The 22,846-nt window shown below is 40.0% G+C and overlaps 1 protein-coding gene across 3 annotated transcripts in view; it reads left to right on the top strand.

Moving 5' to 3' along the window:
- LOC122561786 overlaps positions 1-22,212 on the top strand; it is a 78,410-nt gene extending 56,198 nt beyond the window's left edge. For all 3 annotated transcript variants that reach the window (XM_043713946.1, XM_043713945.1, XM_043713944.1), the window contains exons 8-11: positions 5,962-6,137; positions 11,540-11,661; positions 18,467-18,556; positions 19,722-22,212. In XM_043713946.1, coding sequence (XP_043569881.1) covers positions 5,962-6,137; positions 11,540-11,661; positions 18,467-18,556; positions 19,722-20,094 — 761 coding nt within the window. In that variant the 3' untranslated portion in view covers positions 20,095-22,212. The remainder of the gene's footprint in view (positions 1-5,961; positions 6,138-11,539; positions 11,662-18,466; positions 18,557-19,721) is intronic.
- The last annotated feature ends 634 nt before the right edge of the window (positions 22,213-22,846 follow it).

The following is a 22,846-nucleotide window of genomic DNA, read 5'->3' as shown; positions in this document are numbered from 1 at the left end:
GGGGGGTAGGTATAGGACAGATGTTAGGGGTAGGTTCTTTACTCAGCGAGTCGTGAGTTCATGGAATGCCCTGCTGGTGGACTTGGTGGACTCTCCCTCATTATGGACATTTAAGCGGGCATTGGATAGGCATATGGAGGATAGTGGGCTAATGTGGGCTTGGATCGGCGCAACATCGAGGGCCGAAGGGCCTGTACTGCGCTGTATTCTTCTATCACTAAATCCATCACTATCAACATCCTGGGAATTACCATTGACCAAAAACTGTACTGAATTAGCCATATGTGTACAGAAGAGCCGAGCAGTGGCTAGGAATATTGCAACAAGTAACTTCCCTGCTGACTCTCAAAGCCTGTCCACCATCTACAACGCACAAGTGCACAATATAATGGAATATATCCTCAGATGACTGCAGCTGCAACAACAGGAGTCTGCTAGATTGACACCACATCCGCAAACATCCACCCTCTCCACAATTGATGCTCAGTAGCTGTAGTATGTACTATCAGATGCACTGCAGAAATTCACTAAGGATCCTTGGACAGTTCCTTCCAAAGCCTTGACCACTTCCATCGAGGAGGACAAAGGCAACAGATACGTGAGAACACCATCACCTGCAAGATCCTCTTCAAAGCACTCACAATCCTTTTTGGAATTGCATTGCCATTCCTTCTCTAATCCCTTGGTCAAAATACTGGAACTGCTTTCCTCATGGTGTTACGAGTCTACATATAGCATTAGTCTGCAGCGATGCAAGCAGGCAGCTCACCACCATTTTCTCGAGGGCAACCAGGGATGAGCAATAAATTCCAGCCCAACCAGTGATGCCCATGACCCATGACTAATTATGCAATTGGTCTTTAGAAAAAATTAAAGAGAAAGAGGGGATCATTGTATGAGAAAATTCATTCTAAGCCATGGTGGACTAGTCACTATGAATCTCACTCACTGAAAAACTTCAAATGAAAATGGGAAAGCTCCATCATCTGTGCTTTTCAAATGAGAAAAGCAAAGCTGTACTCCGTACTCCAGATGTGGTCTCTCCATTGCCTGTACAGCTGCAGTAAAATTCTTTTTATATTGAGTTCCTCTTGTTAAAAAAAAACACACTATTTGCCTTCAGAATTAATTGCTGTACCTGTATACTAACTTTGTACTTCATTGGCAGGACTGCTAGATGCCTCTGTATCACCAAGTCTTGCAATCTCTTTTCATGTAGAACATAGAACATTACAGTGTAGTACAGACCCTTCAGCCCTTGATGTTGCACCGACCTGTGAAACCAATCTGAAGCCCATCTAACCTGCACTATTCCATTTTCGTCCATATGTCTATCCAATGACCATTTAAATGCTCTTAAAGTTGGCGAGTCCATTACTGTTGCAGGCAGTCCGTTCCTTGCCCCTACTACTCTTGAATATAGAAACTACCTCTTACGTCTGTCCTATATCTATCACCCCTCAATTTAAAGCTATGGGCCCTCATGCTAACCATAGCCATCCGAGGGAAAAAGGCTCTCACTGTCCACCCTATCTCACCCTCTGTCTTATACAACTTGATTAAGGCACCTCTCAACCTTCTTCTCTCTAACAAAAACAGCTTCAAGACATTCCATCTTTCCTCATAAGACCTTCCCTCCATACCAGGCAACACCCTAATAAATCTCCTCTGCACCCTTCCCAAAGCTTTCACATTCTTTCTATAATGCGGTGACCAGAACTGTACGCAATACTCCAAATGCGGCCATTCCAGAGTTTGTACAGCTACAGCATGACCTTGTGGCTCTGAAACTCCATCCCTCTAACAATAAAAGCTAACAATGTATGCCTTCTTAAGAACCCTATCAACCTGGGTGGCAACTTTCAGGGATCTATGCCCGTGGACACAGATTCCTTTGCTCATCTGCACTACCAAGAATCTTACCATTAGCCCAGTACTCTGCATTCCTGTTGCTCTTTCCAAAGTGAATCACCTCACACTTTTCCCCACTAAACTCAATTTGCCACCTCTCAGCCCAGCTCTGCAGCTTGTCTATGTCCTTCTGTAACCTACAACATCCTTCAGCACTAACCACAACTCTACCGACCTTAGTGTCATCCGCAAATTTACTAACCCATCCTTCTACGCTCTCATCCAGATAGTTTATAAAAATGACAAACAAAATAGATCCTAGTAGTACACCACTAGTAACTGAACTCCAGGATTGAACATTTTCTGTCAACCACCAACCTCCGTCTTCTTTCAGCTAGCCAATTTCTGATCCAAACTGCTAAATCACCTTCAATTCCATGCCTCTGTATTTTGTGCAATCCCCTACTGTGGGGAACCGTCTCAAACACCTTACTGAAATCCATATACACCACATCAACTGCTTTACCCTCATCTACCTGTTTGGTCACCTTCTCAAAGAACTCAATAAGGTTTGTGAGACACGACCTACCCTTCACCAAACAGTGTTGACTATCCCTCATCAGTTTATTCCTTTCTAGATGTTTATAAATCCTATCTCTTATAACCTTTTCCAACATTTTACCCACCTTTTACCATCTTCTCTGTTCTTACTGAAACATTTAAATCCATGAACCTGCAGCAACCATTCTTGTCCCTGCTCTATCCAGGTCTCCTATAGGGCCACTACATCAAAATCCCAGGTACCAACCCATGCTGCAAGTTCACCCACCTTATTCTGGATGCTCATGGTGTTGAAGGAGATACACTTCAAATCAACCTCTTGCTTGCTGGTGCCCTCTAGCGACCTTGAAACCTTATTTCAGACTTCACTGCTCAACCTCCTGGGTACTCATACAACAATTTGGGTTCCCGTCCCCCCTGCTGAATTAGCTTAAACCCACCTAGGGAGCATTAGCAAATTTCTCCCCCAGGATATTGGTAGCCCTCGAGTTCAGATGAAGACCATCCTGTTTGTAAAAGTTCTACCTACCCCAATAATAGCCCCAATTATCCCAGGAATCCAAAACCCTCCTTCCTGCACTATCCCTGTAGGCACGTGTTCAACTCTTCTCTCCCTATTCCTCACCTCACTAGCACATTGCACAGCCAATAAACCAGATATAACAACTGTTTGTTCTAGCCTTAAGCTTCCACCCTAGCTCCCTGAAATACTGCATTAAATCCCCATCTCTCTTCCTACTTATGCCGTTAGTATCTATGTGGACCACGACTTGGGGCTGCCCAACTCCTCCTCCTCAAGGATCCCGAAAACCCAATTCGAGACATCACGAATCCTGGCACCTGGGAGGCAACACAAACCGTGACACTCTCGTTCCCAAAGAACCGCTTATCTGTCCCCCTAACTATGGAGTCCCCAATCCCGAAAACCCAATTCGAGACATCACGAATCCTGGCACCTGGGAGGCAACACAAACCGTGACACTCTCGTTCCCACAGAACCGCTATCTGTCCCCCTAACTATGGAGTCCCCAATGACTAGTGCTGTGCTTCTCTTTTCCCCCTTCCCTTCTGAGCAACAGGGAGAGACTCTGGGCCATTTGTGCCCCATTGCTTACCTCTGGTAAGTCGTTCACCCCCCACCCGCCCAACAGTATTCAAAATGGCATACTTGTAGAGGGGAATGTCCACAGGGGATCCCTGCACTACCTGCTGGCTTCCTTTCCGTCCCCTGACAGTAACCCATCTACTTTCTTTTTGTACCTGAAGTGTGACTACGTCCCTGTAACTCCTCTCAATTTCCTGCTCCACCTCCTGAATGATCTGAAGTTCGTCCAGCTCTAGCTCCAGTTCTCTAGTGCAGTTTTTGAGGAGCTGAAGTTGGGTGCACTTCCCGCAGATTCAATCAGCAGGGACACTGGTGGTGACCCTTACTTCTCTCATTCTGCAGGAAGAACATTTAACTGCCCTAACTTCCATTCCCACGATTCCAAATTGCCAATAAGGCTACTGAAAATTTAAAAGAAAACTAGTCCACTTATCAATCCAGTGCACAGACCTTTTTTTGGTTAAAGGAGGAGGACCGGTGGGAGACACCACCCGAGTAGTGTTTCAGGTAAAGCACCCACCCAAATATAAAGCCTCACTTACCCAGCAATCCTGTGTGCTCTGCCTATACATGAGCGAAGTTTATATACTTTAAACTTACCTTCCCTTCGGGCCTCTGGTCCTCACTGTCGTTCCTCCCACTTCAACTGCTGCTGAGAAAATGAAGATAGCTGAACCCCTGAGGTAAGTTTATATACTTTAAATGTATCTTCTTCCTCCGCATTGGGCCTCTGGTCTTTGCAATCGCTTCTCCCACCTCAACTGCCACCGAAGAAAAGATTAAATTTTCTATTTAAATAGAAAAATTCTTCTTGCTAAAATGGACAAGTTTGCCTTTTCCCACATTATACTCCATTTGGCAAATTTTTTGCCCACTCCTTTAACCTGCATATTCTCCTTTGCAGACTTTCCATTTCCTCTTGACAAATTTCCAACTTTCCTTAATGTATCATATTTAGCTTCAACACATTTGTCGTGATTGTAACGAGGCCAGCCACGTGGACCTCATAGAATGAGTTCCCTGATTGGATCAGATTAACAGCCCCAATCAGAAGGCCCTGGCTGACATAAGAACAGAGTGTCAGGCTTTACTTGTTACTGACTCTCTGGCCACATGGGTGTTTTTCTGATGGTAAAAATATTGAACAAAGATTTTTTGCACAATGTGGTGTATTTGTGTCACTGCACACACATCCATGTGTGATGTAGAGAAAACATAAGCCCTATTACCATTCAAAGAAAAAAAGAGTGTTAGACATCATCTTGACTCTGAGAGCTGGATCAGTGTCAAGGATTCTCCATATGTAAATGGTAACATGGTGACGGGATATTGGCGCTGGAGTTATTTCACATTGGTCCCCTCCTGTTTCACATAGATGACTTACTTGTGACAATCTGCAGGCACAGTAGATCTAAAGACTCCAAGCCCCAAGAATAGGCAGGAAAGGCTCTACCTATGGTGCCAATGAACTGTCCAGCCACACCTGCCTGCTTGACATGTCTGATTTTTCATTTTATTGCTTGCCTGACAGGTGTCCTCTTTGTCAAGACACCCTCTCAATCCCTGAGCTTTTTCTGTAATATCCTTGTCTCCTGGTGGACTTCCTGTCATATCCTTGTCTCCTGGTGGACTTCCTGTCAAATGTGTATATGGGACCCAATACCTTCTGTTGTTAGGGTCTTGAAGCCTATGGTTAACTACAGACCTCAGATTCCAGCTCAAATGTGAAAAAAGCCATCTGTATGAAGATTGAAATCTATTAACACCTGTATTTGTGGAGGGGAGTTGATATTTTAATTTTGATCTGACAAATAAAGTCACAAGTAAACATTTCTATCTCTCCTTTCCAATTTTCAGCCGTCTCCTCTTGTAGACTTATGCTATGGCATGATTTACAGTCATCTGTTATCCTCCTGTTCATTACCTAAGAAACCTTCATGTAAACAGTAGATATCACTATGCCGTGGGAGCATGGAGAGCTTCCAACTGTTCCCATCTGACAGTCCCAAGCAAGCACTTTTCCAGCAAGACTCAATGAGTAGCAAAAAGCGGGAACACTTGGGTTTGAATTTTTTTGAATTTAATTAACCAGGGAAACTGAGGTCGAATGGTGCATTTGTTGCAGCTGTGATCACGTTTGGACCATAAGAAGTGTGAGGCCCAGTGATATTTATTTATGAAACTATCAGAGGATTCTGCATTTATTTGTATTTAAAGGAACATATTTTGTGTTTCCTTGATTAGGAGAAGGTACATCTAATGGAAGGTGGGGAAAGAGTTTGGTGGTGGATAAGACAGAAAATGTCCATGTTTGTCAGTCACCAAAAGATAATGAGTTATTTTAGGAGGTTTATGCTTGTTAACCAAAAGTTTGTTGAATTAAAGAATGTTTCATGACAGCTGATTGTTGACTTAGTTTCTCAATTTTAAAACAAAATGTTTAGAAACTTTAAAGAAGAACTTGCGTAGCCTCAAAATCCATCACCAGTCAAGCCAAACTTCCAGCCACATGCTCAGCAAGCAAAACTCTGTGTCTAGCCAACTACTTGTTGGGCAATGGGAGAAAGAAAGAAAGGCGACAAATATGACTCAGTCTGAGAGAGAAGAGAATGTGACAGAGGTACGACACTATCATTTGTAGAAACTTGTTTATCATGCGTATCAAGTTGATAGATGTAGTGTTGAAAAATAAGCACTTCTCATTTCAGGGATTCTAGTCAATATTGGAAACACGTACGTTAAGTAAAGCATGGTAATTTGCAGAGTAAATGTCCTCTGCTCTGAAATTGCCATTTGCCTCAATCCACTGGTTCCGGTTGCACCAGTGTTGGTGATTTTTGCCATTGCCTAGTGCTTCTAAGTGAGGCTGAACAAATAGCACTTTTTGTGTTAAGTTCACTAGTAACTAAATTGGGATTGCACCTATTCATTTTTTTCCCCCCATTTCTGACAGCATCCATCCTGTGCTCTTTTTGATCCAAATTGTACATTTAGTCCTAAATGTAGGTTTACCTGTGGTGTAAAACCCTTTTGGTACTAGATTGAGATGGCTCAAAATACATTTCATAATGAGACGTTTAAGATGATCACAGAAACAATCACCCAATTAATCTGTCTGGATTTTAACTCAAGATAAATGTTTCCATCTTAGGTTTTTTTTTCCTTTGTGCATAGTGAAACCATTTTGAGTTGCAAATTGCATCAAAAGCAGCAGGACTGCCGATGCAATCTTCTCTGAGGCATCTGTTTAATAGTGTAGGATCATAATCTGAATAGGTGGTGGATGGTTGAGGAGGCAGGACGAAGATTCAGAGTGCATGATTACCACGACAGCAACATTCATTGTATCTACATTGAGGTGCATGGGATGAGAAGGAGCAGGAGGAAATGAAGGCACTAAACAGTTAGAAGAAATAACATCTGCATTTTCACTACTAGCGCTTTCATTGACACCCATGTCCAGCTAATAACCATGATATTGTAAACTTCTGCGTGTACGTGACCACAAGCACATCATTGTCTTGTTGCATCAAGCTTCCATTTTATCTTGTCTCCTGTGAGTTGTTGAGCTGTAGACACTGTATCACCAGTAATATTCCACAGACCTCAAAGTACTAGATGATTACTTCATTAACAAGCTCAATGGGCTTTCTATTGCTGCCAGGCAGATTGCTCTTATTTGCAGAGAAGATATCTCTGGGAAAGGTGGGAAGAGATGAGAACAGTTCAGCATCCCTGTCTAAAGTCTTTTTTCCTAATTGTTTCAAGCCTGTACTGCCAAACATGACTTAGAGAGCCTGGTAAAATTATGCTTCACCTCCAGATTGTTGAGGTAATTGAAAAATTGGTGTCTAACGTAAAATGTGCTATTCACATTTTGTCTTGAAAAGAATCAGCAAATCTGCTTTGGAATTGAATTACATTTAGAAGTTGCAGGTATGGAAGGTCCCCAAGGAGGCTCAGTGAGTTACTGCAGTGTATTTTGTGGGTGGTATTATGCATCAGCGGTGAGGGGGTTGAATATTGATGGTGATTGATGGGATGCTAGTTAAGCAGACATCTTTGTCCTGAATGGTGTCAAGCTTCTTGTTGGAGCTTGCCAACTAGGCAAATGTTGGTTATTTCATCACACTCCTGACCTGTGCCCTGCTGATAGTTGACAGGATCTAGGGAAACAGGAGGTGAATTACTTGGTACAGAATTTTAACCTTGACCTGTTATTTTAGGCACTGTATTTTTATAGCTGATCCAGTTCAATCTCTGATCAATACTAACTTCTAGGATGTTGATAATTGTGATTCATTTATTGTAATGCATTGAACATCAAGGGGTGATGGTCAGATTAAGTTTTATTGGAGATTGTCATTGCCTGGTACTTGTGTGACTTATGTCATACTTGCCACTTGCTATCCCAAGCCTGGAATTTGTCCAGGTCTAACTGCATGTGGATGTGGACTGATATGTAATGAGTCACAAATGGTGCGGAAAGTCACACCACAATCGGCGAATGTCCCCATTTCTAATCTTGTGTTGGAAGGATGGTAGTGGGTGGAGCATCTGAAGATGGTTTGACCTAAGATACAAGCCTGAATAATCCTGTACTTATGTCTTTGGACTGAAATGATTGACTCCCAACAACCACAACCACAACCACCTTAGGTGTTAGGAATGACTCTAACCAGTGGAGAGCTTTCCTCCTGATTCCCCTTGACTCCAGTTATATTAACTCTCCTTGGTGCCATAATCTTTTAAATACTGCATTGATGTTAAGGACTAAGAAGGGCCTGTGCCCGAAGAAGGGCCTGAAGAAGGGCCTGTGCCCGAAACGTCGAATCTCCTGTTCCCTGGATGCTGCCTGACCTGCTGTGCTGTTCCAGCAATAAAGTTTCAACTTTGATCTCCAGCATCTGCAGACCTCACTTTCTCCTTGATGTTAAGGACTGCCAGTTTTACCCCAGTTCTTGAATTCAGCTCTTATGTCCATGTTTGAGCGAAGGCTGTAATGAGTTTGGGACCTACATAGTGCCATCAGAATCCAAACTAAACATCAGTGAGCAGGTTATTCTTTTCAAGTGCCTCTTGGTATCACTATTGATGACCCCTTCCCTGACGTTACTGCTGATTGAGATGTCAACTGGCGGGGTGTTAATTGGTCGGGTTGGATTTAACTTGCTTTTTTGTGGATGATACATACCCAAGCGATCATCCACATTGCTATGCCAATGCCAGTTTGTATCTGTACTGAAAAAGCTTGGCTCAGGGCATAGCTAGTTCTGAATACAGATTTTCAGTACTAGAGCTGGAATTGTGTCATTAAATCCCTCTGGTTTTCCCAGACCTTCTCTTTTGTTTTTTGACCATGCTGCCCCCTTCAGTTGCTTAAAACTTGTCACATTTCTAACATTACCCAATTACGGTTAATTCACATGGCATCAGGTTAACATGGGCTAGGAAACCTGCTATTGATTACCAAACTACACCTTTCTCTCGACTGATGAATCAGTACTCTTCCATATTGATCTCTAATTTGGGACAGCAAGGGCACAGAATGTTCTAATTATGGGGGACTTCAATGTTCATCATCAAGTGGTTCAGTAGCACCACTATGGACTGAACTGGATATAGCTACGAGACTTAGTTTGTAGCAGGTAGCTGGGTAAATCCAACTTGACTTCTACCCGATACACATACATCTGTACATGACTGTATTGGTAGGAGTGAGAATTACACGATCTTTGCAGAGATAAGTGCAATCTTCACCTTGAGGATATCCTCCATTATGTTGTGCAGCACAATTATCTTAATTGGGATAGATTTTGAACAGATCTAACAACTTAAGACTGAACATCCACCATGTCCTCCACTCTGACATTACCATCAAGCTGGTGATTCAGTGAAGGGTGCAGCAGGGCATGGCATGAGCATCACCAGGTATTCATAAAAATGAGCTGTCACTCTGCTGAAGTTACAGCACAGGATTACTTGGATGCAAAACTGCAGAAGCAGAATGCAGTTGACAGGGATAAGTTACTCCACAACTAATGGATCAGATCTGACCGCTGCAGGTTAAAAGCTAACAAGGATCAGTTCGGATCTGTCTTGCATGCTTGACCTTAACAATGGGAGAGTTGTTATGATCCAGAACCCATTTAGAGGTACCCAGCTAGAACAACAGGGAGAGACATTATGTTTCTGTATTCCCCAGTTTCAGCCAGGTTCCTTGGCACCATGGCGCAGTCATATCTTGAAAGGGGGATGGGTGCACTTAGTGACCTGGCTTTACCTCATTCGGTGCTATAATCTTTGTTTGTCTCATAAAATATAAGCACCTGGGTAAATGTGTTTTGAGAGTAATAAACTGGTCAAAATATTTCACAGGTAACAAGGTGGACAAGTAAACAATTAACAGGACAAAAAGGCTCCACAAATATCCTATCTTCAATAAAGGGAGAATCCATCACACCAGTGCAAACGATGATGCTGATTTGCAACCATCTTTAGCCACAGGACATTCGATAGCATTACATACTCTGAATTTCCCACTATCAACATCCTTGGAATTAGCATTGACTAGAAACTGATTTAGTCAAGCTATATTAACATTGTGGCTAGAGGTGGAGGTCATAAACCTAAGAATTCCTATCTTGTCAATGCTTATATACACTTGACAAGACATAAGTCAGGAGTGTGATAGAATAAGATCCAGTTGCTTGAATAGGTGCAGCTCTAACAACTCAAGAAGCTTGACACCATCCAAAGCTCGATTGGCACCCAGTCTACCATCTGCAGCATTCATTCCATTCACTACTGATGCATTGTGGCAGCAATGTACACCATCCACAAGATGCACTCCAGTCTTTCACCTAAGGCATCTCTAACAACACATTCAAAATCTGCAACATGTGTCAATCAGAATAGAACATTACCTCTTGCAAGTTACCTTCCATGCCTCACACCATCCTGACTTGGAAAATTACCTAAAGGACTTCAAGAAATATACCTAAAGGACTGCAGCTCACCACTGCCTTCTCCAAGAGAATTAGGATGGACAATGAAACAGGTCTAGCCAGCTATGCCTAGATCCCATAAGTGCATTTCTGTGAGAAATGCTCAACAGTTCAATAATATATTTCCGTCTCTGTAGACATTTAGAGTGTAAGGATGAAATGCTGGCAGCAATAGATTTCTTACCAATTGTGGAAAGGACAATAATGGTGTTATTTTGAGATAATGAATTATAATATGTAAAATTGATGTGTATGGGGATAACACTAAATTTTACTGGATTAACTGCAACCTTGACTTTTGCATTTGTAATATGTAAAATGAGCCTGCTGACAAATTTCATTTTATGAAGATAGTTAATCTACACATAATAATTCCTTTGTTTGCACATCTTTCTGAATTAGAAGGCATAACATTTTGGTGTCAATTGAAAACGATAAGATAATAAAATATGCTTGCTAGAAAAAACACTTTTTAAAAAAATTCTTATGATGTTTTCAATTATTTCAAAATAATTCAAGTGTATCCTATCATTGGACCTCGTCACTACTATGGGCAAACAACAGTATGTCGCTTAAGTGTTGCTGTGACACTATACAACTCCTGTACCAACAAATTTCTTTCCCTTTCTCTTGAAGATTCAGTCTTCAGAGATCCTCTGTCACACACTTAACAATAGAATTCACTGCTAGTATTTGCAGTTTATTTTTTTTCCCATAATTAGCATGATACATTAACACCAGTTCTCATACCCTTCGTCAAGATGAGCTACAAACCATCAATCTTATCTTTGACTATCCTGTTTGGTTTGGATTACTTTCACCTTAGACAGAAACTTAATTAGGTCCACCATTAAAGAAATTGGGATGTAAGTGCCTTAGTGGCTGACGATGCATTATTTTGTTACTGATGTGGTTAGGATTGAAAATTGCAGTGTCACGTATCACCTTCTCATAATACTGAATCTTGATTGTAAATTTGTGAACTTGTTTTAAGACATTCTTCTGTCTTTCACAGCTTGGACAAACAAGCCCTGGTTTTACTGAGGAATCCAGTCATCCCACAAATGTAGGAGTAACTTCTGAAGAAAATGTAGTTGTTCGAATTTTGAAAGATGTGGCTAGTTATAAAGACAACAGGTGTGTGGATACTAGTATTGTATGCTGCATGTTTGCATTAAGAAAAGTAACTAGGTACTTTTCAAACTGCCTCTTACTTAGCCAAACAATGATTAGTGGTCAACTGATTTAAGATAAGAATACAAAGATTTCATAGTGATGCTACCCTAAACACAAAGCAACATTTTTATGGAACTGAACTACAGCCAGTTATTTGGTAATTTTTATCATAGAATCATGAAATGGATACAGCACAGAAGTAGGTTGTTCAATCCATTGTGTCCATATCCACTCCCTGCAAAAGCAGCACACCTAGTCCCACTCTTGCCACCGTTTCCTTTTAGCCCTATACATTCTTTATTTTCCTTCCAACAATCATCCAATCTTATGGTGAAAGCCTCAGATGATTATGCCTGCACTTTTTGCAGGCAGTGCATTCTAGATCCTAACCATTTGCTATGTAAAGAAGCTTTTCTTTATGTCACTGTTTCTTCTTTTGTCATCGTCTTACACTAGTGTCTCCTCTATGACTTGATCTTTTATTTTTTCCACAGTTTCATGACTTTATTTTGGGTAACAGCAAATTTCCTTAATCACACTTATGCAGCAATTACTTCAACATTTACATCATCAATCAGGAAATGTGTGTTGGGAATGCAATTCAGATTCATGAAGAATTATGATGTAGAAGGAGGCCTTCCCCTCTCCAAGAACAAAAGTCCCAAATACTCCAATCTAACTCCATAACTAAAGTTTCTCACTCTTGGAACCTTTCTCATAAATGTCTTCTGCGTTTTGCCCTGAGTTCCAACTCATACCTATATAAGTTCAGGATAATTTTACTGCTCTTGTACTCCACAAGTGCATTCTGACTCTTGAACATTACAGGATCATTTAGAGATCGAGCTAGAACCAGCAAAAGTTGTAGAGAAAGACAGAGTGAAACTCAGTTAAATTTAATTTTGATCTCTCAGTTGTCCAACTGGGCTTCCTGACATTTTGTCATAAGGTCTCGGTAAACTTTTTTTAAAAGGAGGAAGCCACTAAGGAGCTTTGATATATATCTTTTCATTAAATCAGGTAACTCTTGGCCATGTTTGCCCATATACTTGAAGTGGTTTAAACTAGTACAGTATTTGTATAAATAAGGAAATATTGTACATACTGTTCTTTTGCAATAGAAAGTTTTAAGTGAGCAGAGAATGTTTCTGCAAAAGTATCTTAGAATCTGTGTGAACAGTTAAGAAATTTTGCATGCACTAATATTTTATTGTAAACCTGTTGTAAATCAGATTACTGCAAATTTCCTGCCGAACTAAATTCAGAACAGCACTGTAATTACAACATTGTAACGGTTGGCAAAGCTTGCCAAAAAATTCTAGGCCATGGGGTCAACTCAAAAACAATCTTCAGTGGGGATGTCATTTTCAGCAGATAGGATTGGGTTTCTGTGGGCATGTTTTTGGTATTGCAGCAAAGATGTCAGAGTTATAGCTTACCAAGTACGGTTTCATCTAGCCCTAGAATTTGCACATTGTGTGTGGAGTCCTTTTTGAGAAAGAGATACAAGTAACATTAGAGTAATTGAAAGATGTTCTCCATGTATTAGTATGGAAAGTAGATCAGTGTCACAATCTTGGTCAAATATTTGGTATGTGAATTGCTGTAGCAAAATAGGAAGAGTAATAGACTGATCATGTTCTATAAAATATGGAATGTAAAGATGGGAATTAACAGAAATGAGTACTGTATGTGGTGTCTACCAGCAATGACAAAACGCAAAACATTTATCTACAGAAACTACAAAGTCTATTTGTTTCCAAGGTAGTATATCAACATTCTTGCTTCCTAAGGACAATCCTACACAGGAGCAAGCCGCCAAAGAAAATAGTGACAGCTCTGACTAGAAATCTTGAAGAGCTATTTTTCGATTATCTTAATTTACATATTTTGATTATTGAGGTTACCATTTCATGAGGTTGTACCTGGTTTGCCAATGCTACCCAGAAAATCTTGGCAGAATATGAATATTAGACTGCCATGCCTAAACAATTAAAGGAGAAACCTTCAAATTTATTTTTTCTGAAATGTAATAGAAAATTTGTGTCTTGGAGCATCGTGGAGTTTTTTCCAAACATAATTCAAATAGAACAAAGGCAAGCAATCATTCATTTTTCAAATAAAACAATAACAAATAAATTGTTCATTTTCATGACTGTTGTATAAGCAAACATAGGCAGCCATTTTTTGTGAAGCACATGATTTATATATCTAATAAATATGATTTAACATTGTTTGTTATGGGATGAATGTTTATTGGTTCATGGGAGAACTCCAAGGCGTTGAATACCTGCATGATACTTGAATGGATAGATAGGGCCATAGCATCTCATTTGAAAGATGGCCGTTTCACTAATGCAGTCCTCCCAAGGTTCAAATTTTGAAACAAACCTCAATTCTGCAAGTTATGACAAGGAATCATATGTTTTTTGGCAAAGTCTGACCAGCGTTTAATTTTTTGGAGAGTTTGTTACTGAGACCTAGTGAATTCTCTTTCAGTACCTTACGAAACCCATTTTGTTAATTACCAACCATGACAATATGGCATCTCCCATATCCAATCTCATCTTACCATACATCATTTCCAGAGCAACTCGCCCCTTAGCGAATATCATGGAATTCATTGGTATCTCTTGTGCCCATGCTATCTTTAAAAGTCCTTTGCAAGGTCCTGGAGGTTCAGCTGGTGCTGACATGGGAGATTGTTCTCCAAGCGGATCAGTAATGGAGGCCACATCACCAGACCATGCCTTCTCCACCATCTTATCTCCACAACCTCATTCTCACTCTATCTCTGCTACTGGACGCACCTCCCACTAAAGTTCATGCTCTACCTTTCTCACTATTGCAGCATTTCCCCCACTTGCTCACACCTATCCCAACCCCTGATGCCAGTAATCCAGCTTGTACTGCATATTAACTCGCTCGGTTCATCTCCCCACCTACACGAACAGTAATAGTTGTGCCGCGCGGTTTCATCTCCTGTAATACCTGCCTCTCATTCCAGGAGGAAAAAACCCATCTAAGGCAAAGTGAAGACAAGTGGTGTGCTGCCCATTATTTGGCTCCTCTTGCCTTATGAGGAGAGGATCCGGACTCTGACAACTCTGAGCAGGGCCTGGCCTGGTATCAGAAACTGCCCTTGACCTACTGTATCGGAGTTCCCTGAGCAAAGGCTATCTTCCTTGAGTTATAAGTTAAAAATAAGTTAATATTAGACAGTCAACATGTCTTTGTCAAGGGCTGGTCATTTCTGACAAATTTAATTGAGTTCTTTGATGAGGTGACATAGGTAGTAGATGAGAATAGTGCAGTGGCTGTTGTACATGCAGACTTTCCGAAAGCATTTGATATAGTGCCACGTGGCAGGCTGGTTAGCAAATTAGAAATATTTGGGATTCATGGATCCTTAGCAGCTTGGATGAGAAATTGGCTAAAAGATGGGAAACAGAGGGTTGTTATAGATGGACATTTCTCACACTGGAAATGAGTTGCAAGTGGTGTTCCCCAGGGATCGGTGTTGGGAACCTTGCTTTTTCTGATCTATATAAACAATTTGGAAATGGATATTGAGGGCAAAATCTCTAAATTTGCAGATGATACTAAGATAGGGAGAATAGTGAAATCAGCCCCAGCTCTGATTACTTTGGCATACAACTAGTTACAGCGGGCCATCCTGAAAAAGCCACTCTTACCCCAACTTTCTATTTTTTATTAGTTAGGCAATTCCCTATCCATGCTAATATGCTACTAACAACACCATGACCTCTTAGTGAGTAGCTTCATGTCTAGTACCTTATCAAATGCCTTTTGTAAATCCAAATATATTACATTCACTGCTCCCCTTTACCTCACCTTCTTATTGCCTCCTCAAAGAATTTTGACAAATTTGTCTGGCATCATTTATCCTCATGAATCAGTGCTGACTCAGCTTGATCATATTACGCATTTCTAAATGTTCTGCTATTACATCTTTTATAATAGACTCTAATGGTTTCCCAAGAACAAATGATAACCTGATTGGCCTATAGTTGCCTGCTTTTTGTCTCCTTGTTTCAAATAAATGTGGTCATGTTGGTAGTTTTCCAATCCTCTGAAACTTATGCAGAATCGAAGGATTCTTGAGAGATGTTAAGCAGTGCATCCACTATTTTTGCAGCAGCTACCTTTAATACCCTAGATGCATCCCATCAGGTCCACGGGAATTATCTGTCTTTAGCTCCATTAGTTTCCGTAACACTTTTCATCAATTTAGTTATTGTATTTTTTCCTTTCCACCTTTTGCCTCTTGTGTATTTAGTAATTTTGGAATGGTATTAATACCTTCTATTATGAAGACTGCTGCAAAGTATTTATTCAAGTGTTTTACCATTTCCTGCTTTCCACCCTAAAGGACTATTCTGTTCATTTTGGTTTCTCTCTTCCTTTTTTGATATTTAAATAAGCTCTTGCTGTTTATCTTGATATTACTTCCAAGTTTACCATCAAAGTTATTATCCCCATTTCTAGCAGTCTTTTGTTAGTTTAAAAACTTTGCCAAACCTCTAATATACCACTAATCTTTTCCACATTGTATGTTTTCTTTTCTTTCACTCTGATGCCATCCTTAACTTCCCTGGTCAACCATGTTTGATTTTTCCTCTTCCTAGAATTCTTCATCCTCACTGGAATATATCTTTTCTGTGAGTCATGATCTATTTTCTTAAATGTCTGCCATTGTTCCTCAACCTTCTTTATTACTAAACTCCTTTCGTAGGTTGCTCATTCCTTCGCAATTGCCCTTATTTAGCTTAACACCGTTACTTCCCTCTCAAACTGAATGTTAAATTTATTATGTTACTGTCACTGTTTCCGAGGAGATGCTTTACTTTGATATAATTTATTAAACCTGCCTCATAACAAAATGCCAGATCCAAAATAGCTAGACCACTGTTTGGACCCACAACATATTGTTCTCAGAAACTGGTCTGAATACACATTATGAATTCTTTCATTGCCAATCTGGCAATCCCAGTCTACAAGAAGGTATCAGTCATCCATGACGGATTACTGCTTTTGTTACATGCTCTTATTTTTCGCTGATTTATTCTCTATTCCACCAACTAGTTACTGTTAGGGTCCTATAGGCTCCTGCTACCAGTATCTTGGACCATAAGACAGTGCGAAATAAGGACAGGAGTAGGCTGACAGCCTTCGAGCCTGATGTGCCACTCAGTAAGATCATGGCTGATCTGACTTTCTTCATTTTCCTGCATTTTCCCCATAACCTTTGATTCCTGACTGATCAAGATTTTATCTCAGCGTTAAATATACACAAGTACTTTACCTCCACAGCTCTGTGTGGCAAGGAGTTCCAAACACTTTCCAGTCTCTGAGAGAAGAAATTCCTCTTCATCTCAACCTTTAATTTTTCTGAGATTATACCTTCTGGTCCTAAATCCTAGAGGAAATATTATCTCAGCATTTACCCTGTGAAACCCATTAGGGATTGTATATGTTCCAATGAGATCACTTCTCATTTTTCTAAATTCCAGAAGGTAAAAAGCTAACCTGTTTAGTCTTTGCTAATAAGACAATCCTCCATATCAGAGATCATCCTCTTGAACCTTCTCTGAACTGCCTCCAATGAAATGATACCTTTCCTTAAGTAAAGAGATCAAAACTGCTCACAGTACTCCAGATGTGGTCGCATTAGCCACTTGTGCAGTAAGACTCCCCGACTCGTACATTCCAACCCCTTGAAATGAGGGCCAATATTCCATGAACTTGCCTGATTACCTGCTGCATCTGTGTCTGGTGCACAGGTAGCCCCAAATCCCTTTGAGTTGCAGCTTTCTGCAGTTTTTTTCTCCTTTTAAATTATACTCTGTTCTTTTGCTCTCACTTTCAAATCAACAACTTCATATTTTCCCACATTATACTCCATTTGCCAATCTGTTTGCCCACTTGCTTAATCTATCAGTATCTCTCTGTAAACTGTTTGTACCGTCCTCGCACCCTGCCTTTTCAGCTATTTTTATGTCATCTGCTAATTTGGCTACAGTACATTTGGTTCCTTTCTCATTTGCAGTCCCAGCACTTATCCCTGTGGAACCCCACTGGGCACAGATCACTAACCTGAAAAATAACCCCTTATCCCAATTTACTGTGTTCTGCCCATTAGCTAATTCCTTGCTCAGAGTAGGCTACTACCAGTGCATGGGAAGATTCATCCATAGAGTCATATGTTGATAGTTCACAGCTGTTTACTTTAGATTAGAATTTACCTAATTGTAATAGTATTTCCTGTTAAGTACAGGAACCTGGTCAGTGTTTTCTGTTAACTTGATTCCATCAGACCAGGTAAATTGGGACTTTGCATGCTTTGATTAAATCATTAACTTTTGTGGCGATCCTGGGAGTAATGAGGTTTGAGTGGTAGCGTACTTTCCCAAATAAGTCATAAAAGCAGAAACAAAAGATTCCATTCGAGAACACAGCCCACCCTGGAAAATTGCCAGAGCTGGGAATGCAAAGTGGCACCACTCCAATGCATCCCCTCCCAAGTTTCCTGTTTCCCACAGCTTCCCACCGTGCCTCTGCAAGGCTGGAATGTTTCGGCCCTAAACAGGAGTTGAGCATTCTGTGGACTCAATGATAATCCATTGATGCCTAAGAGTTATAACCCCCCGTGATATGTTATTATTAGAGTAACTCATGCTCAGGAAAACCTAGTTTACATTCTTCCTTTATATAACCTCCTCCTCTTCTACTTTTGATTGTTCAGGCAAGTGTATCACTTTGACTTTGGACATCAGTACTTCTATGAAACCAAGAGCGAATATACTGAAAATTGCATTAATAACTTGGCAGACTGGTAAGAAACAAATTTTTATTAGATACAATAGTAACCTGGCACAGTGAAACATGTTTCCGAGTTAATATTGGGAATGCAAAAGTTATCATTTTTCAACTCTGTCACAAACTCCAAACTTTAGTAATTGATTCCATCCAAAATTACAGTCTCAGGTTGAAGCTAACTGTGTTTGCAGTTTTGGAATTCTATTTAACCCTGAACTGAGATTTTGGCTCCATATCCTCTCTGTAAGAAAGCCTGCTTAATATCTCCTGCATCTAGTCTCTGCCTAGCAACTGCAGATAGCTCTACTCTGATCTCCAGTCACTTGTATTTTAACATTTGCTCCTGGTTGGCTAAAGCATCCCATTGAAAATTCTCAAAATTCTTCATAACTTTGAACTCCTCATCCCTTATAAATTCATTTACTTCAGTAACTCACTGGGAACTTTGTGTTCCTCTGGCCCCTGGTGTTTTATTTCCATTTGCCTCCCTATTGTCAAATGTGACTTCAGCCATGAAAGTCCTCAGCTGTGGGTTTCCATTCCCAAATCCCTCTTCCCACCTATCGGGTTTTCTTTAAACCTTACCTCTTAACCAAGATTTGAACTAGCTCTCCCAATAGCTTACACCTTGACTTGGTTTTTGCCAACGTGTTTTACCTATTAGATCATAAGTGGTGTTCCTGCATACATTTAAAGCTGGAGTATTGTGGTTTTATCAGAAAATGATGTGTGAAATCCTACTCCTATTAACTCACAAAACTATATAAAAACTGTCTTCCTGTTGAAAGTCTTTTTTTCTGCATTTTCTTTTTCACTGAGTCTTCTCCAATTGAAGATTGTTTTCTGGTTTGATAGGAACCAATTTATCAGTTTCAGATTGCAGATCAGAAGCTGAGAGCAGGTGATTTGCATCTGTAATGCAGTACTCTGTACCATGCTTGCACTCATTCCTGGAATTTTCAGGGAATTCTTCAATGGAGGGTTGCTGTAACCCTTAATATAAACACGATAAACTGCTAAAATCATACTTTTACACCATCTCTGAAGGCTTACCCCTAAAGCACAGTGAGAGATTGCTAGAATCCTACGTTTTCTTCCCTGTTCTTTTTGATATATGAATACAATAAGTATTATTTGGATATAAACAAGTTGCTTACAGCTTGCTGTATTACTCTTTATAGGTCTGATGATGCAATTCGGCAGTGTTGGAGAAGTCTGTTTGCAGTAGTAAGGATAATGGTGAACACTGTCATTTTGTTTTTAATTGAGTTGATAACTTTCTTATGTCGGTCAGTCTTCCATGTCCTATTGGTTGGACTCTTAACAGTAATTGGAGATCATCTTCTGAAGCCACTCCTGGTATCGTTGTTCAACAGTCTACTGCAACCCATCATGATTTTCCTGCTGAACATTTTCATTGGAATCAGAAACCTCTTGAACCCTTTAATTGATATCTTCAGGAGACTGTTAATGCAAATAGCTGCTGTATTGCATGCCTTCAGACTTGTGGAAGTGAACTTGAATCGAACTCCATCCCAATATCAGGATGTGTAGCCAAACAAGTCACTTGTTCTAGGATGAATATGAAAAGTCTTGAAGATGAGAGTGAAGGATGGCTGAAAGTGAATCCCTGTGCTGGATTGTTACCAGCAACTGGTAACTGTTGCTAGTCAAGCCATAGGCAGTTCTTAGTAGCTATTGGTTCAGACCCAGTTGTATGAATTATGCAGTCTACCAAATAGGAGTTGGACATCTGAAGTCAGTGCTATTTCGTCCATCCTATTATTACACAAAACTTTAGTGCTACAATCAGTGCTCCATTGTTCAAGCTTTGTCACTGTATGTACTTATTCTTTCTTTTACAAGGTACTGACTGTATGTGCTTCCACTATTTCTTTTACAAGGCCTTTTCAGTGTTATATTGATGAGTCTTGATCATTTCTTGCACTTGTACTGCTTTAAATACAAACTCATTGAGTGTCTGCACTTACATTGTCTTATATAAGACTTATCAAATTTTATGCTCATGCTGTCTTCTGAAAAGCTAGTTGAGAATCTGTGCCCAATCATCCTGTAATACAAGGGTTGACCAGTGTTTAGGCATACATTGTCCCTTAAATGAAATATTGCAAGTGCAATTAAGTGAAAGTGATCTGCTGTTTTATGTGTAGAACTGTTATTGTCATTCCTCGAGGATGTGATTAGTTGCACAAAGCTCTGGAATCAAGATTGTGGGTTTCCTGGTGACTCATAAAATAAATTCACCCTCTAAATTGACACTGAACATTGGGAACAGTTAGGTTACATGTTTAGTTTCTAATTTATGTTGAATTAGCTGATCTTGGCCAGAATGCTAATGGGTTATTGCAATCATCAGTTTATCCTGGATTCCCATTCTTGACTGCTATCCAATGGAAAATGTCTGTGTGTATTCATTTGTGTGGAATTGGCAAGGACAGGATTGAATTTAGCTGGGAAACACTACATGTTGGTGCAGTCTGCCTGTGCAAGTCAAGATCCTGAGGTTTCTAGTGATCTCCTCCACCATCACAGGCACAATAGAGTGAAATCCCCTATCCTCCCCAGACCAAGAAAAGGACGCTATTTGCATATTCAGAATGAAGATATCACACTGATGCACCTTTTCCAATTGGCAGCTTGAATGTCAGATTGGTGCAGTAAGATTCCAATGGCAAAAAGAAGGCATGGCAATGAAATAAATTAGTACTTGTCTTTCATGTCTTCTGCTCCATGTGAAGGAGCTAGCCTGTCAAGGAAAATCAGAGATTATTTTGGTTACCTGTCTATGGTAAAGATTTTGGCCTTTTTACAGCCTTCAATTGGCCAGATAATCTCAATGGATGCAAATGTTGTTGACTCCAAAACAAATGGAAAGGCTGAAATTTCCACTGTATTCCAGAAACTCCTCCAGACATGGTCCTTTCATGAGGAGATTGCTCACAGTTCCCTACACCAAACTTTAAAGCATGAACATAAAATGGTGTGGAATCCCAGCATTATTGGATCCTACCCTAAATTCCTGGTGCCATTTTCCATGATTGAAAATTTGGCTTTCTGATCTGTCCCAACATGCAAAAGTGCTTGGGTTTGAAAGTCTTAGTGCACATGAAGAATGATCAAGTGGTACACTAGAACATCATAGCTAATTTTACTGTTGTGATTTTTAAGGAAAATGTATATATTGTGCCATTAAAATTGAAACTGTGCTAACTCTATTTATGTTGTATTGTCTAAAGACTGTGAAAAACTGTTATTTTAGGACCTTTTATGTGGATATGCAGTCACTGCAGTAATGTAAATAAGCCTTTACTTGCATTCATGAAAGATTGCACTCCAAAAGAGTGATCAATTAGAAATAAAAGCAGCAAATGCTAAACTATTCAGCAGATTAGGCAGCATCTGTGGAGAGAGGAATAGAATTAATGAAAGATTATAAACCTAAAACATGAACTGCACCGATGCTTTATTTCCCTCTCTGGAGTATTTCCAGCATTTTCTGTTTTTATTTCAAATTAACTGGATTCCATATTTGCGAAGAGAACACCACAGCAGACCTTCAGACCATAAGCCTTACATGGTCTGAGATGATGCAAGGTTTGTGTGATATTCAAGATTTGTTATATGTTAATCTGATCGTGTTTAATAAATCAATGGGAAATAAAAATTGAGTACTTCTGTTTAACAGTTGGACCTCTATTTAGGGGATCAGTAGTTTCTGGAGTAGAGTATTAATTTGCCTTTCAGAGGATGTGTAGTTCCAATGCACTGTCCTCCTGTTCAGGTCATGGTAGTTCCGGTGTAAACTCCCATTCAGAGGACTAGAGGTACAGCATTGGAACACTAGATTCCTATTTTAGAATTCAACAGAACACTGAACTGCCATTCAGTGAATGAGTAGATCATGGGTTTCCCTGCTGAATCAATATGTCTTAAGAATTGACAGACAAATATAATATATCAGATAGGGTCAGTATTGTTTTATGAAAGGGAAATAGTGTTTGACAAATATGTTAATGTTTTGAGTAGAGCAGAGAAAGGGGAATTAGTGCATTTGAGTATATGTGGATTTCCAAGAGAAATTGGATAAGGTGCTGCGCAAAAGCTCAACATATGCATTTATGGAGTTGGGGAATCATTTATTTGAATGGATAAAGGATTTGTTAGAGATCGGGAAACAGAGAATGCTTAAACAAAACATTTTTCAAGTTGGCAGGCTAATGTGAGGTGTGTAGCATGAATCAAAGTTTGGGTGTCAGCTTGTTACAACCTTTATTTAATGGCATGG

Source organism: Chiloscyllium plagiosum, chromosome 23 (assembly GCF_004010195.1).
Source record: "Chiloscyllium plagiosum isolate BGI_BamShark_2017 chromosome 23, ASM401019v2, whole genome shotgun sequence".
Taxonomy (NCBI): domain Eukaryota; kingdom Metazoa; phylum Chordata; class Chondrichthyes; order Orectolobiformes; family Hemiscylliidae; genus Chiloscyllium; species Chiloscyllium plagiosum.
The sequence above is the reverse complement of the archived record's forward strand: the minus strand, read 5'-3'. Positions and strand labels throughout refer to the sequence as shown.